We start from the raw sequence: 15,794 nt of genomic DNA, 5'->3' as shown, positions 1-15,794 counted from the left end.
ATTCGCAAGATGCGAAGGGTCAGGGCGACAGGGCTCGACGAGATTCCGGTGGATTTTTGGAAGTTCTCTGGCGGGTCAGGGTTGAGGTGGCTGACCAACTTGTTTAACAATATTTTCAAGTCAGCAAAGATGCCCAAGGCGTGGAGATGGAGCACGATGATTTCTCTATATAAGAACAAGGGTGATATTCAGAGTTGCAACAACTACCGGGGTATTAAGTTGTTGAGTCACACGATGAAGATTTGGGAGAGGGTGGTGGAGCGGAGGTTAAGGAAGATTGTGTCGATTTAGGAGAACCAATTTGGTTTTATGCCTGGTCGCTCCACGACTGAGGCAATTTACCTTATGCGGAGACTGGTAGAGCAGTATAGAGAGAGGAAAGGGGATCTTCACATGGTGTTTATACACTTGGAAAAGAGTATGACAAGGTCCCTAGGGAGGTTCTTTAGAGATGCCTGGAGGCGAGGGGGGTTCTGGTGGCGTACATCAGAGCGATTAAGAACATGTATGAAGGGGTGAAGACTCAGGTAAGGACAGTGGGAGGAGAGTCTGAGCATTTCCTAGTCTTGACAGGGTTGCACCAGGGATCAACTCTTAGTCCGTTTTGATTCGCTTTGGTGATGGATGTGCTGACGCGAAATATACAAGGCAAGGTGCCTTGGTGTATGCTTTTCACGGATGATATTATTTTGATTGAGGAATCGCGACAAGGGGTTAATGATAAGCTGGAGATTTGGAGAGAAACCCTGGAGTCTAAAGGTTTCCGGTTGAGTAGGACCAAAACGGAGTACTTGAAGTGCAAGTTTAATGACTCGAGACATGAGGAGAAGGTGGTAGTAAAGTTGGATTCTCAGGCGGTTTGCAAGATGGATAGTTTTAAGTATCTTGGGTCTACGATTCAGGGGAATGGAGAGATAGATGAGGATGTCTCTCACCGTATTGGGGCAGGTTGGATGAAATGGAGGCTCGCTTTAGGAATTTTATGTGATAAGAAGGTGCCCCCAAGCTTAAAGGCAAATTCTATAAAGTAGCAGTTCGACCTGCTATGTTGTATGGAGTGGAGTGTTGGCCGGTTAAGAATTCTCATATCCAAAAGTTGAAGATGGCGGAAATGAGAATGTTGCGTTGGATGTGTGAATTTAAAAGGGCAGACAAGGTTAGGAGTGAAATTATTCAGGAGAATGAGGGAGTGGTTTCAGTGGAGGATAAAATGCGGGAAGTGAGGTTGAGATGGTTTGGTCATGTGATGAGGAGGGGCACGGATGCCCTAGTTCGTAGGTGTGAGAGGTTGGACTTGGAAGGTTTCAAGCGGGGTAGGGGTAGACCGAAGAAATACTGGAGAGAAGTGATTAGACGTGACATGGAGCAGTTACAGCTGATTGAGGACATGACCCTGAATAGAAAGATATGGAGGAAAAACATTAGGAGAGAGGGCTAAGGGTGTGGTTGAGTTGTAGTCAGTAGATAGGGGAATTGTGGTGTCCTTTGTTTGGCAATGTTCTTTTTTGTGGATGTCGTATCTATGTTATTTTATCATGTTCTATGCTTTTGATGTTTTTGTATACTGCCTTTTATCTTGAGTCGGGGGTCCGGAAACGGCCTCTCTACCGCGTTAGCGGTAGTGGTATGGACTGCGTACACTCTACCCTCCCCAGACCCCACTATGTGGGAATATACTGGGTTTGTTGTTGTATATCATTATCATATCAAATGGTAAAAAAAAATTAAAAAAATTCTGAAAAAAATGATTCAAGATGCACAAAATGATGAGCGCTTGGCATTAATCCATGTAAATTGCATTATTGAATGGAATCCGCAGAAGCAAATCCTTGATTGAACCAAATTTGCTAAATCGATACAATCCTCGAAGGGTAAAACTTCGGAGTTCAATGTACTTTTATCATCAATTAGTGACCCTGCATTCAACGCAAATTGAAGCAACTGTTTGGTTAAATGTAGTAAATGAAGATAGTAATTCATTATTTTTAACAGATCCTGAAGACACTTTGATTCCATGCTATTGCTCTTGGTTTACCTACAACTACATTGGCTTTGGTAAAAGGTGCTTTAGATACATGCAGTTCCAAGTTACTGCCACATAAAAAGGATTTCAGTTATAGTCATAAACCAGGGGGGAGGGACTCCTAGGTCATCAATAAATGGAAGAATGTAGCACCCACAAAAACATGTTAAATCAGCTAGACTAGTTGGCACAAAAGTTACTCCCATGACCAGATTTCAAGGCCATTCACCTAACCATCAGCTATCTAAATCAGACACCACATCAACAAGGAAATGAAAGGTAAACAAAATACAAAACTGCATAGATGATTCATCTGCTGAATGTACAATACAAAAGTAAGACATGGTTATTATATTGGAGGAAAAACTCTAAAGCTGAGCCAGCCTTTTGTAGGTTCACTCAAATATTATACTGCTACATCTACTTATTTCCACAATCATGTTTGTATTCGGACGTACAACAACCATAATCTGAACCAAATGAAAAACAAAACAAGAGGACTATCTACATGCAATTATACATCAATCATGGATGGGTTAAAAGGACACTATAAAATATCATTTTCCTAACTAAATATCTTACGCATTTATATTACTGTCCCTTCCTCATCCTCGAGCCAATTAAAGGTGACTTCTACAATATAGGTAGAGAGAGACCTAATATATGCCGCAGAAAAGTGAGTTTTTAGATTGATATAGTACAGCCTAATTCCCTAGCAGCAGTATCAAGAAATTGAGCAGACATTCCATTTTCAAGCCGGCTATTAGCTTCCCACATCAAACATTTCTCAATATCCGCTTTCCAGTCAATGATGCTTATGCTTAGGTACTGATAAGCAGGATTATGGATACCATTTAAATCTGCAGCTTGTTTAGCACCTGGTTTTACTGAACCAGCATACATAATGTCACGAAGAACCGATGTGCTGAGAGCACGGACGTGTGCACTTGGATGAGAAACACAGCGAACTGTAGCAGGTAAGCGACACTGCAATGTATCAACCCAAAGGAACCTAGTTAATACTGTAAACTAAGTTTGTCTTATCGTCATCAAGTGCTAAAGTAAAATTCAAGAATATAGTATGACTTTTGCTGAGTCTTATTGTTCCCCAATTTGAACCAAGTCTAGCAAAGAGTATCACCTTCAATAGGTTTGTGAGGCCATCAGCAACTGACTGTCCAGATTCTCCCCAGTCAAGCACTGGTTGAATTGCTCTAGCTGTCACTTCCAAAAGCTGCTCGACATTTTCAAAGAGCAAGTATGTAAGTTTATCAGAAAATGCAGAAGATATTAAATATGATGAATCAATCATCCTCGGACATCTTCAAGCACTCGCGAACATACAGGAAGTCTTAGCTTTCTGAATCATAGATTCATCATGGTAAGAAAACGAGAACTATAAAAGATGTTACCTATAAACCATAAATCTAAAAGTCTCATTACCTCCAGCTGTGGTAAGGTGCATGCTTCTCCATCGACAAGCATCCCATCTGTGGCCCGTAAGAGAAGGTCTGGGTTACTAGCCAGAATTACCAGAGATTCTGCTATATCATGATTCCTTATCAGTTCTGCGATCAATTTTACTATACGCTGGTTAATTCTCCACATTTTCTGACCAAGATCATCATCTTTAGCAATCCATGGTTGCAATTCCCTCTCAGCCTGACAAGTAAAGTTTGGCAAGAAAGTGACCAAACAAATATGGTGATGAAGATCTACTTACACCTAGAAGCAAAGTTATGATAACATTTAATGCATGCAAGTCTAAGAAGATCTGGACCTAGACGAGTACTGTACCCATAAACTTATAAAGATGTATTTCTCATGTGATGAGGCCAAAAATATGACAGAAAAAAAAAGAGAACTTTCAAAATTTACCCTTATACTATTTGAAATTGCTCAATTTTGTCCCTTACACTTTGGGTCCAATTAGTATTTAATATCCTTGCTGTAAGCAAATCGTCTTATGTTTGCTCTTCCATTAATGGAGCTCCAACATGAAATAGGTGGACTTCACGTGTCCAAATTCATTGAGAAAAAAGGTCCAACCCCTCGTCTTACGATTTGTTTAAAATTACCCTCAAGTTGGAGTTTAGTTAGGATTCGAGGAAAAAAATGAGACTTTTTTCCTAATGGCAGGGGTAATATTAGACCAAAAGTTTAACGGAGGGTGAAGTTTTTTTTTTTTTTTTTCTATTTTGAGAAGGTAACATTTGTGTGTACTCACTGAAACTGGTATATAGGTTGCTCTGAGGATGAAGTTTCTCAATTTCGGATAGTACAAGGACAAACTTGTTCCTTTTACCTAGAAAATCATGTGATTATTTGAAATAGCAGGTGTATCTGTTAAACCTTTTGGATCCAAATAAATAGAAACTTTGCATACTACTGTTTTGACCAAATACAGTTAAAGCGAAATCTGGACCTGAAGAACAATGGCTGCTGCAGCTTTTCCGGGCGACGCTGATACGACATTGCATAGTGCATCAACCACCTGTAGTGATGAAATATTGTTAGCACCATATAAAAAACTACTAAATATCTTGTGAATTCGAATATATAATGCAAAAGCAACATCTGATCAACTTTTCTATGGACATTCTTCATGCTATCATAAAATCACTGCATAATAATCGTAAAAGCAACATTTGTCTCATTTTGACTCCCAACCTAACAAGTTCAGTTTCTACTATCATAACATTTTCCACCTCTTTAATCAAAACAGTTCAATGATTTGCTTGTTATACTGCCTTTACAGCTCTCATTAAGGTTATTGGTAGTTTCTGCCAATTTGGATGTACATAGTTTTATGGATGGAGTGCATCAGCATAGGCGGAGCTAGGATTTGAGTTTCATGGGTTCTGAAATTAGGAAAGTGACCACAGGCTATAAAAACCACAAACTACGGAACGAGTACCAATATTCAACATATATTTATAAAGAGGGACAAACCCCAACTTTCTTTGAAATCTGATTTTGGGTTTACATTGGTGAGACAGTTGAAGAAATAATAGTCTCTTCTTGTTTTAGAGAGGAAGTGTTTTTGGTTTTTTCATTTGTTAATTTTATGTTTGGTTTTGAAAATTAAACTTACTAAAATAAAATCTGCATATAGCAAAAAGGAAAAAACTCATGCAACAAAGGGAAAAACTAATGCAGGTTTACGTTTTCTTTTAAAAAGAGACCAGTCTCTAGCTAAAAAGGAAAAGAAACTGACACAAGTGAGTTTCCGACCCACATCTCGGGAATCAGAGGGCTTTGGTTTTCTCTTCCTTACCCTGAACCATCCACTTGTTTTTGTAACTGGGTTCACACATAAAATATTATGTATATATACTGGATTTTCTATAGAAATACAGGGTCCACACAAAAGCTACTGGGTTCGTCCTATGTTACATGGTAGCTCCGCCCATGCAGTGGCGGAGCCAGAAATTTAGTAAGAGAGTGCAAATTTTCTTTTCAGTTGTGTTCAGGACGTAAAAAATTAAATATTTACACATAATAACTAACATTTAAACTTTGTACACCGCATAATTTTCCGGCGAAGAGTGCACACCAGATTACCCTTTGCCTAAGGTGGCTCTGCCCATGCTATGAGTGAATGGCTTGAGGTATCAAATTCATATTCATAGAGAAACCTAAATAGAAGAAGAGATTGGTGCTACCACGACCAAACAAGAGAAGTCCGTATCATTCTCCAGTCTCCTTTGGCATAATCTTAAACATGAATTGAAGGAGGCGGCATTTGTTAATTTTTTTCTTTTACAAAAATGTTGAGGGAGGTAAAGTTGGAATTGCCAATATTTTTTGTAAAGGAAAAAATTCAGCCAGCAGAGTAAGTTAAGCAAACAAGAGTCTCCTAGCAAAGACCAATATCCCATGTACAGAGAGAAAGAGGGTAGGTGGATGTTGTAGGAAAGGAAATCGCATTGGACTGCAGATGGAAAGAAGAGGAAAATCTCCCTGTACTCAAATTGAAGGCGAGTGACCAAATAATGTTGTTTTAAGGGGTGCTTGTTCTGCAAGAAAAATGGTTTTCACATCTTCAGCGCAAAAACTAATGACCAACCACTTTTGAAACTTCAAGCGAGAATACTTACAGAAAACTCAACTTCAAACTATCAAACTGGGATACCAAGCTATGCATTGGCATTGCACGTAGCATATGCTTCAAGTATGTTGCCTCTTATTTGAGGATGTTATCTTGTTTCTTACCAGACAATTGCCACAGCAAATATTAATTCATTAAAAGCAATTAACATGAAGTAACAAGGTACCTGTCTCCATCCTTGCTGGGCGGAAGTGCTTTCCGCACTGGGTTGTGTTTCAGGTGATGCAATCAACTTGTGCCAGAGCAATGAGACAACAGAAAAACATAATTCCTGTTTCTCCGCAAGTACTGATTTTAAAAGATCTTGTGCATTGCAATTAAATCCAAAATGCCTGTCCTTTGTCAGAAAATTGGCCAAATCTGAAGCATCCAAGGAGAAATTTGCAAACACTTTGCTGATGGTGCACCCAGCAACCTCCCGTGAGAGTGAACTTGAGTCTGACGCTTTCTCACACACGAGTGAAGCTTTACAATCATAGGATTCTTTACACAGAGGCCCTGATGGTTGATCTGATGTTAAGCAATTACGACTTGTGTATTTATAATGTTTTTTCCCATTTAAGCATCTAGGCCGCTCCTTTAGAACTGGTGCATGTATTAGATAAGCTTCCAATGGTTCAGCCTTGTTGACAATTGATGCAACAGTTTTGCTATGAATATCAATTAGGTTATAAAGTGACGATGCCCTGGAATGAATTTCATTATCCCACTTACACCGTATCAAAATAGAAAGAGCTTGCATGCAGGCCTTGTTGTGTCTAAACAGATCAGAAATGTGAGCAGCTACCATAGCTGCAGCAACTATCTCATTTGAGCTGTAGCTCCATGAGGTTCCAACAGACGATGGTTTCAGAGAAAAAAGTGCCTCTAAAATTGCCAATATCCTCCGAGTATGAGAGACGGCAGAATGAATCCCATTTCGTAGCTCAATAGATGAATCATTTGCAGGCTTTGCTTCGTCCATGATGATTTTTGGATCTGGATGATTAGTCCCTCTTGAAATCAGAGAGAAGAGCTGAAGTTCGCAAGAAAGAGCACAGACAGCAGCAACAACGTAAGAATCAAATGCTGCAATAGGTCCTTGTTTTTTCACTTTTTTACTTTCAATCTGTCTCTGTGTTCTGACTGTTGCCAGCGTATCTACCCTTATTTCACTAGGTGGCTGAGAATCTTCACCTTTAGGTCTTTTATTCCCCTTTGGTTTTGCTTCATGACTGACGCATACTGTCAAAATAACAAAAAGAAGTCGAGAAGCAAGCTCAACAGAGGCACATGACTCCAAGAACAATGAATGAACCATGGTTCGCAGTTCTGCCACAGCAAGATTTTTGAAGGCAGAGCCAAAAACATATCTTGTTTTTCTGGTTTCTTCTCTAGACGAATCAGGCGGAAACGTTCTCTGAAGAATTGCTTCAACGGTTGCAACAAATATTTTCATAAGACAAGTTTCAGATGGACTCCCACGAGGAAGATACTCTAGAACCTTAAGAAGGGGTATATACAGGTTCCATGACAAAATGGGTGGTTGTAGAGGGGTCGCAACTACAATCTCAGGGAGATCAACTGCAGATGAACTTAAAGGAATCAAGCCATACGCAGCTTCCCAGATGGTACATATTCTCCATTCAACCTCCGGACCATGTGCACAAAGCATTGATGCAATCCCTTGGGCAGTGGCTTCTACTGTGGCTTCTGCAGCAGGCACTTCTCTCTGAAGCATACGAACAATGGTAATCACATATGCCAGACATATATATCCAAATAAAAAGAAGAAATCCACAGAACGGAAGACCTAGCACATTGATAAGCTCAACAATCATAACTGACAGAAGTACCTGCTTTTTATTACATGAAATATCGCCACCCATAGGTTCATGTTGAACTTCAATTCCTTCAACTTGCCTTAAGGGGGGAAAAAGCAAAGCAGGTTGAGAAAGTACTCGGAAAAGCAAAGCTGCTGCAGAATCGGCAGCAATTCCTGCTCTCATGGACATGGCAATTCCAATTGCACGCAAGAAATGCAAATGCATCCAATTCCTAGGAAGCTTTGGCAATATATAAAATGTTAGGAATTCTATAGGAGATTCTAAGAAAGGGAGCGATAAAAAGAACTTCCACTAGTGTAGGATAGACAGGTGTACTCGAGCAACAGAATCAATAAAGTTCCTTAATAATTTTTTGATCAAGATTATTAAGTGGGATTTGAACCCTTTCCTTTGGGTAATAACTCAGCATTCAACCAGTCCACCATTTTCCTTTTCTTTTCCATTTACTCCTCCTATGTGTTCCAACGTAGCATAGATGGTTAAACAGTACAGCTTACAGTTGTATAAAGAACCACATAGAAAACAGACAAATGAATAAAAATGAGTAGAATGGCTAAGATGTTAGACATATAGCAGATTGATTCTCACATATGACAATACTTCGACGAATTTTTTTTTAACTTACACGCAATCCAGATGCATAATCTTCAGCTGCTCGCAGAAGTTCCACTAGTTGTACCGCAGCATCAAGTGCATCCGGAGCCCAAGATGGTGGAGCTTCTAAAAGTCCAACAAGAAGCCTCTGGGTTGCACTTGGACTAGCAATTGCATAATATCTAATCCAGAAAATGGAAGTTAAAATGAGTTCCTTAATTCAAAGCTCTATAAGATAATTTCACGCTCTTAGTCTCACCGATGAAATAAACGTGCATATGGCTCAAGTGGCGGTAGTCCTGCAACGAGGTGCTCATCCATAGGCGTTGTTGGAGGTGGAAGCAGAAGTGCAGGAACAGCGGCTGCAGTCAAGGTAGCAGTCTCGTAGCGAGCAACTTCCTCATCACAAACACTTAAAATAACACCGGCACCATTAGCAACAGCCCATCTTGGAGTTGAAGGCAATAGTTGTGGATGCTTCCCAGAACCACGAGAAGCAGCTAAAATAAAATTTCAAGTCAATAACAGTTTTCTTGCAATTCCAACATACGAAAACACTTAAAAATGACCATCCTCTTATTAATGATAAGAGGGACAAGTGGAAGAAAATGAAGAGGAGCAAAGCAAATGTATGTTGCCTGTTGAGTTATGTTTGAATTATATTAGTTTTCGAACATAGATTGTGTAAGAGCTTCCCAATAAATTTATAATGGTTTTTAGCTATTCAACCCATAGCCTTAAGATTTTGAGTTTGAGTTGGATACTCAGATTCACATATAGTATAAAACACATTCTTTGGTAAGCCAATTCACCCACTACTGAGTCCGCGCTAGAGTTGATGTATGAATCTTATATGGGCAGAAAGGTACTGACTATTCAGCTATATGGCTCCCAAAATGTACAAAGATTTTGGAGGTTCCATCCCAGTGCCTTAAGGTTTTAGGGATGAAAGCTTAGATTCTCTCACATAATCAAAACTAGTAGAGAATTACAGTGGCGCTCAGGAACAACTGTTCCTCTTTCTTATTCTTTTCAAGAAACATAATCTAGAAAGAAAAGGAAATAATGTTATTGTGAGGAAGATTGTATTTCTTTTGCAATACTTGGTAAGAAACACGAGTGCAGAGCATTATTTTCACTAGCTAGATGATGACTATACAACAAAGTAAATAAAATGATGTCAATAATCTATAACCATTTTTAATTAGCTGGGTAAGAAAAGACTTGTCACACTGATTTTCAAGCATGTTGTTTGTGTCCATAGCAATTGCACCACTTGGTGTTAAAAACTAAAAATTGGAAGCGCAGATCTAGAGCCATAAACAGAAGCAGATATTTCAGGAAATGAAAGTCGACATACCACTTGATGGGGGCTTGAGTTCTCCAGCAGCGTACTTTCCCATAACACCACCACACCTGTAGAAACATGAAAGATTTAACAGCATTTAGCAGGATAGTGTAGTTTCCGGTTACCAATTTAGAGAATGTCAATGAAAAATATGACAGTGTTGAAGTTCAGTAGATTGAAGGGCACCAAAAGAAGATAAATGTTGACTCGCACTGAGGCAAGTTCTGAAGGAATCAAATGGAGTCAAACGCAGTGTTTCCAAAGGAGAAAAGTGAAGAAAAAAGAAGCTTTTTGAAGTCTACAAGTGGCTTTGAACACAAAGCAGTGGCACTGATAAAGTGTGGGCTTTACCAAAGAAAGGAGAAAAAAAAAGGGAAATATTACACACACACACACTCAAGACAACCCAAACCACAATTATTTTGACAAAAGAATTGAAAAAGATGCAATTAGGTGAAGTTTTTTATTGTTTAGAACTGCTCTCTTCCAGACAGAGCCCATGGGTGATGAGGCGCATGCCTTGGAGCTTGCACCGAAGCGCTGATTTAGTGAGGCGAAGCGCACAACCTATTTTGCACCTAGTTTTAGAGCTTAGCTCTCTGCAAGCAAGTCTTTGACAACAGTACTCAAAAGCAGAAGCCACCATTGTTTTTGTGGTACTACTTAGATCCATGTGGGTCTTTTGAGTTTGATGATGTCGTTGTTGTAGTTTAATGAGCCATGCACAAGGAATGAATACAAGTATTTATGAAGGTTATTCATAACAGGAAAAGCATTGGCAAGCATGCCTTCCATTGAGGAACTTGAATCTATGCACAGACCAGCATCAACCAATGTGGTATGTCTATCGAAAAGGAACCATACATGATGAAACAGGAGAAGAAACAACAAACAAAGGTAAACATAGATTCTAAGTGGTCTTTTAAGGGGCAATGTAGGTTAACAGTACATAACTGAGCACAAGGTACATTTCAAAACACGTCCCCACTAAATGGTAATAGCTAAAAATACTGAAAGAGCCTGATTGACATTGCATACCAGCCACAGGCTAAGTTGCTCGGACTCTCCAACAATGTTGCCGCACACGTGTCGGATTCTCCAACCAGCACTACTTTTGAAGGATCCGACACATGCCCGATGATATTTTTGAAGAGTCCGAGCAACATAGGCCACAGGGAATATGGCCTCAAGCCCAAGCATATATAAGAAAGACAACAAAACAGCAGAAGACAAGAATGATCAAATTGCGAAGCTTCGTCGAAAGGAATCAAAAAATAAAGAACAATTTTGCATTGCCAGAATAGAGTTAAAAAACATAGTTGAAGTGAATTGCACTTTCAAAAATTCGTCTTATTCCTAACTTAACCAAAACCAACATTGTCCAGAAACTCTTTAAAGTAATCAATGGACAGCGCGCTAAAACAAAGACAACCAGATGCAAACGCCCACTGTTCAGAAAGCCTGAAGTACAAGAAATGCGGATACAGAATATTCCTATCAACTAATGCTAATGAATTTTTGTTGCAATCCTGATGAAGTTTGAAGTGTAATGGAACATCTAACCCATAAGAAACATTGAGAGATGCTTACCAACGGAAGTAATCGCTTCTAATCCCTAGTGGTGCAGCAAGCAATATATCAGTGATCCATGGAGACAATGGTCTCAGGGGTTTTCTCTCATGTTGTATAGAAGGCACACCAGGTTCACTACAGGCAGATTCACTTGTTGAAGTGTGGCTTCCACTGGTGCTTCTATCTGCTCCGCTGTCCTGACGATCAACTTTAAAAATCGGGCGGTTGTAGTGTGTTAGGATTCGTAAAATCTCTCCACATGCAAGAGCCCATTGTTCAGAATATTCCTTCTGTGTTTAAGGGTTAATAATTAGTAGGGACACTCGGATCATATTCAAGCTGCGCTTTAAACAAATCATAGAGTAAAAAAGCATGATAAGATTAGTTAAATTAATGGTTAAAGAATCAGAATACCTCACTGCTTGAGCAAACCAATGATATAAAAGAAGCAAAAGGTGGACTACTTTTATCATACGCCAGTGTACCATCAATGATGCATGAAATAATTGGATGAACTACAGCATGCCCATGCTCCGGGTGATGAAGAACAAAAGTCGCTGGCAATTGTAACAAACAACAAAAAATAGAAACAACTCATCAAGCATCACAAGTAGGTGGGAAGTAATACTATAAATGCTAAATAATAAGTGAGAAAAATAATAATACCTAAAACATCATCAAAAAGTCGGTTCTCCTTTGATGGATACCAGTTCCGTATGAGCTGCCAATTGTAACACATGCAGTTAGTTTAGGGGGAAGAATGACAAAACTTAGTGCAGATATAGAAAAACTATAAACAGAGATAGTTACAGAGTTTACTGAATACCTCGGCTATATCTTCAGGAAATTGTTCTGATGTGAACTGGCCAAAGTACTTAACGTACGCAGTAATTTGAGCCTATAAAGAGAATATAAAAGAAGGTTTGTCATGAGTGAAAATACAAAATGTAATCTGTAGAAAATAAGCAAATAAAGCAAGAAGTCTTTCAGACATCAAAGATTCAAGATGATAATGCAGTGAGACTAATTCAACCCATCCAAGTCAAGACAAATAGCATTGGACTTATTATATTCCCACTGCATCACTTAAGCACCAGAAAAGTAACTCTTTCTCTCAGATTCCTTTTCTTCATGGGCTTTAATTATAAAAAAGTAAATGTTACCCCAAGCTCTTAGGTTATATATCGTCATTGTCTCCAACTCCAGGAAAAAGTTTCACATGCAAAACCTTCTCAATATCATCGACATATCGACATTCTTAACAGTTCAAATCTTATAACCAAATTCTGTCACCACCTTTGGAGAGAATCCCTTTAGATAAAGTTTCCACCAAGTATCCAGGCATTTACTTGGTGTTGGAACAAGAGATAACGTTTATTATAAATTCAACTAAGAAGGTCTTTCAAAATGATAAATCCAAATAGTAGCACTAAGTGCAAGTTTTTTCGGATGAGAGTTGCAGCAAAGATTATTTGTACAGTTTGAGGAGTCTATTGTAACTTTATCTATACCTCATTAGTTTGTGATTGTTAAACATTTGGGTTCTAATCACATTCAGAGTGTTATTATTTGGCTGCATGGTCCGTTAGTTGTGGTGTGGTCTATGGATAGAGTAAAACCTCAACATTCTGAGAGCCATTTGTTTAAAAAAAAAAAACATGTTTGGGGAAAATAATCTGTCCATCTTCTATAATGGAGCAAACCAATAGGCGTTTTACATGATATTCCCTCAATCTATCTTTAATTAGATTGGAGGGTCTTTTTTGTCACATGCAACAGTACGTTACAGGTTCGGCAACATTGTATTCCTCCTTTGTATACCCTTCTTCCTAATCATACGTTTTCTTCAATTATCAAAATATCCAAACAAATATGAGAGTTCAGCAACTTAGTATTAGCCGAGATGATATTTTTTCCAAATTTCCGTAGAAGAAGTGCTTATCTTTTTTACTTTGTTATCCATATTATATCCAAGTTCTTAAGGAGTGAGCATCTCTTCACAGAGTACTGATGATAGCCACACGTTCACAGGAAAGGAAAAGAAAAGTCGAAAGGTCAAGGCTTTCCTCTCATTACTTTTTCCACGGCAAAGTTAGCACCTTAGCCTGAGGAGCAAGGATTTCTTCCTCTAGGTCTGCTGCTATTGATGAGTTTACTCCCATTGACTTTTTGAGTAAGATCAGTAGGCAATAGGCTCACATCCAACTTCATAGAAGGAAAGATCAGAGTCATTTTATCTTTATTACTCCCTAGAAGGCGGAACTCTTACTTCTGCTTAGTACGTTGTTTATATGCTTCTTAATAAGCCAGAGGCCACTCTTTTTTGTTCTTTTGCTAGCGCAAAAGGTCACAATAGCTAGTTTAAAATATCCCTAACAAACCCAAAAAAAAATAAAAATATACAAAGATATTGTAGTGAAGCAGATGAGCGCACACCTTCCGCTGCTGTGCATCTTGTGGAGGAGGCCAAAATAATGAGGAGAAATGAAGACCATCAATCCACCTTTCGCTTGCAGAAGCCATATATAACTGTTTGACAATCCAAGAATTTTATTGATATGAGAAACTACTGACCATCAACACCACTACAACCTCTACCATTCAAGGATCAAAATACTGTAATTCAACACATTTGAATCCTACGTTGCTCGGACTCTTCAAAAATATCAACGTGAGTGTTGTGTCGGATTCTCCAAAAGTAGCATATTTTTGGAGAATCCAGGTGCAGCATCAAAAATGAAGAGTCCCTGCAACTTAGTTTGGATCCCAATCCGAGGATTGTCCCGTTCCCTTATCAAGAAAAATCACCTTAGAGTTCCAAGCTATAACCAGCTTATGGCGGTTGTAAATTTCACTATTTTAACAGTAATATAACAATGATAACACACCAAATTTCGCTATTTAAAAATAAGAAGACAATAGTAATATACCCCCTGATCCTACACACAAAATAAATAAATAAATAAATTCAAACTGTTAAAAATATGCACAACGAAATTAGTACCTTTTGAAAACTATAAATAAAAAGGGTTAACAAAAAATAACTTTTCTTCATTTTTTTCTCATAAACAGAAAAAACGTTTGCAGTTCATTTAGAAAATTATCACTTGCACAAATTATTCAAAAATAAATAAATAACAAAGTATTATCAAGCAAATTAGAAGTGCAACTAATTCTCCAATTATATACTTTTTTTAAAATAAAAAAAAAACTTCGAAAATAGTAAAATAAAAATGATTATCAATTTTTAAAAAAAGGGATCATCAAGTAAATTAGAAGTGCAGCCAATTCTCCGATTTTATACCTTTTTTTACTAAAAGAAACAAAAAAAACTTAGAAAAATAGTAAAATAAAACTGATTATCATTAAAAAAAAATCCAAAATTAACCTTAAAAAGAGTATTATCAAGTAAAATTAGAAGTGCAGCTAATTATCCAATTATTTACTGTTTCTTATTCCTGAAAAAAAAAAAAAGCACTTCGAAAATAGAAAAATAAAACTGATTATCAATTTTTAAAAGTTCTTAACCTTACCAAAAAAATACAGCTCAACAAACATAAGCACAAATAAACATAGGAGTATGGGCATAATTTTTTTTCTAAAATTAAAGCAAAATTAAGAAGAAAAAAATTATTACAGAAAATTTATTTGAAGAAACGGGAAAAAGATTTTTCATTTTTTAGGAAATTACCGTAGATGGGAATTCTGAAAACTGTGTGTAAATCTGGTAATAGATTTTGAGTGAGATTAATTGAAGAGTATTTATTTTTTTTAAGGAAAAAGATTTTGGAGAAGAATAATACGAGGAGGACAGAGGTTTTAAAAAGAGAAAAAGATATGGAGCAGAAACAAGATCTTTAACTCTGTGTTTGGGAATGCAAACGTGGCGATGATATTTTCCTCAGATCTTAAAGTGCCCATGTGGCGACCAAGTGGACTACGCATCAGATTTTTACCGTATGGGTCTTCATGGTTTGGTTAGAAATGATCCGAATCCATTTATATTTGGTTTGATATTTGGCTAAAGCAAATAGCATTTTAAGACTTAAATTATGAAAAATAGCAATATTTTTATAAAATTATATTGTAATAAAAATAATATTTTTTTAAATGGGGTCTCTCATTTATCGCCGGTTAAAAGTTACCGTATATAAGGTTGTCTTTTTCACGCCACTTCTTTTTCTTTTTCCTTTAATTAAAAATTACTTTATCTTTTATTATTTGAAATCTCTCAGATTTCTCTTTCAAACGTTTTCTTTTCTCATTTTTTTTCATAACTTGAAAAGGATAGCGTTCCACAATTTCAGGTAACTAATAAAT

General features: G+C 37.7%; 1 protein-coding gene across 2 annotated transcripts; it reads right to left on the bottom strand.

The window, feature by feature from the left end:
• Positions 1–2,303: 2,303 nt before the first annotated feature.
• On the bottom strand, positions 2,304–15,352 carry LOC107850365 (protein GIGANTEA). 2 transcript variants are annotated; one of them, XM_016694844.2, is made up of 15 exons: positions 15,166–15,352; positions 13,911–14,003; positions 12,301–12,372; positions 12,141–12,195; positions 11,889–12,031; positions 11,493–11,764; positions 9,915–9,970; positions 8,814–9,054; positions 8,586–8,736; positions 7,970–8,179; positions 6,301–7,845; positions 4,449–4,517; positions 3,467–3,685; positions 3,165–3,257; positions 2,304–3,010 (listed from the first exon to the last, which is right to left on the bottom strand). In XM_016694844.2, the coding sequence occupies exons 2-15, from the start codon at positions 13,995–13,997 to the stop codon at positions 2,708–2,710; spliced, it is 3,516 nt and encodes a 1,171-aa protein (XP_016550330.1). In that variant the 5' UTR covers positions 13,998–14,003; positions 15,166–15,352; the 3' UTR covers positions 2,304–2,707. The 2 variants fall into 2 exon arrangements, with proteins under 2 accessions (XP_016550330.1, XP_016550331.1); XM_016694845.2 differs by having other exon boundaries at positions 11,493–11,761.
• Between the last annotated feature and the right edge of the window lie 442 nt (positions 15,353–15,794).

The sequence above is a fragment of the Capsicum annuum genome, chromosome 12 (genome assembly GCF_002878395.1).
Source record: "Capsicum annuum cultivar UCD-10X-F1 chromosome 12, UCD10Xv1.1, whole genome shotgun sequence".
Taxonomy (NCBI): domain Eukaryota; kingdom Viridiplantae; phylum Streptophyta; class Magnoliopsida; order Solanales; family Solanaceae; genus Capsicum; species Capsicum annuum.
Note: the sequence above shows the minus strand (reverse complement) of the source record. Positions and strands in the feature narration are given on the sequence as shown.

Excerpts from the sequence above, each read along its gene's own strand:
- LOC107850365 (XM_016694844.2), bottom strand. The coding sequence starts at position 13,997 with ATGGCTTCTGCAAGCGAAAGGTGGATTGATGGTCTTCATTTCTCCTCA. Across the intron at positions 12,032-12,140 it reads ACTTTTTGATGATGTTTTAG|CGACTTTTGTTCTTCATCAC; the intron begins GTATTATTATTT and ends TACAATTGCCAG. Across the intron at positions 3,011-3,164 it reads GCCTCACAAACCTATTGAAG|TGTCGCTTACCTGCTACAGT; the intron begins GTGATACTCTTT and ends GATACATTGCAG.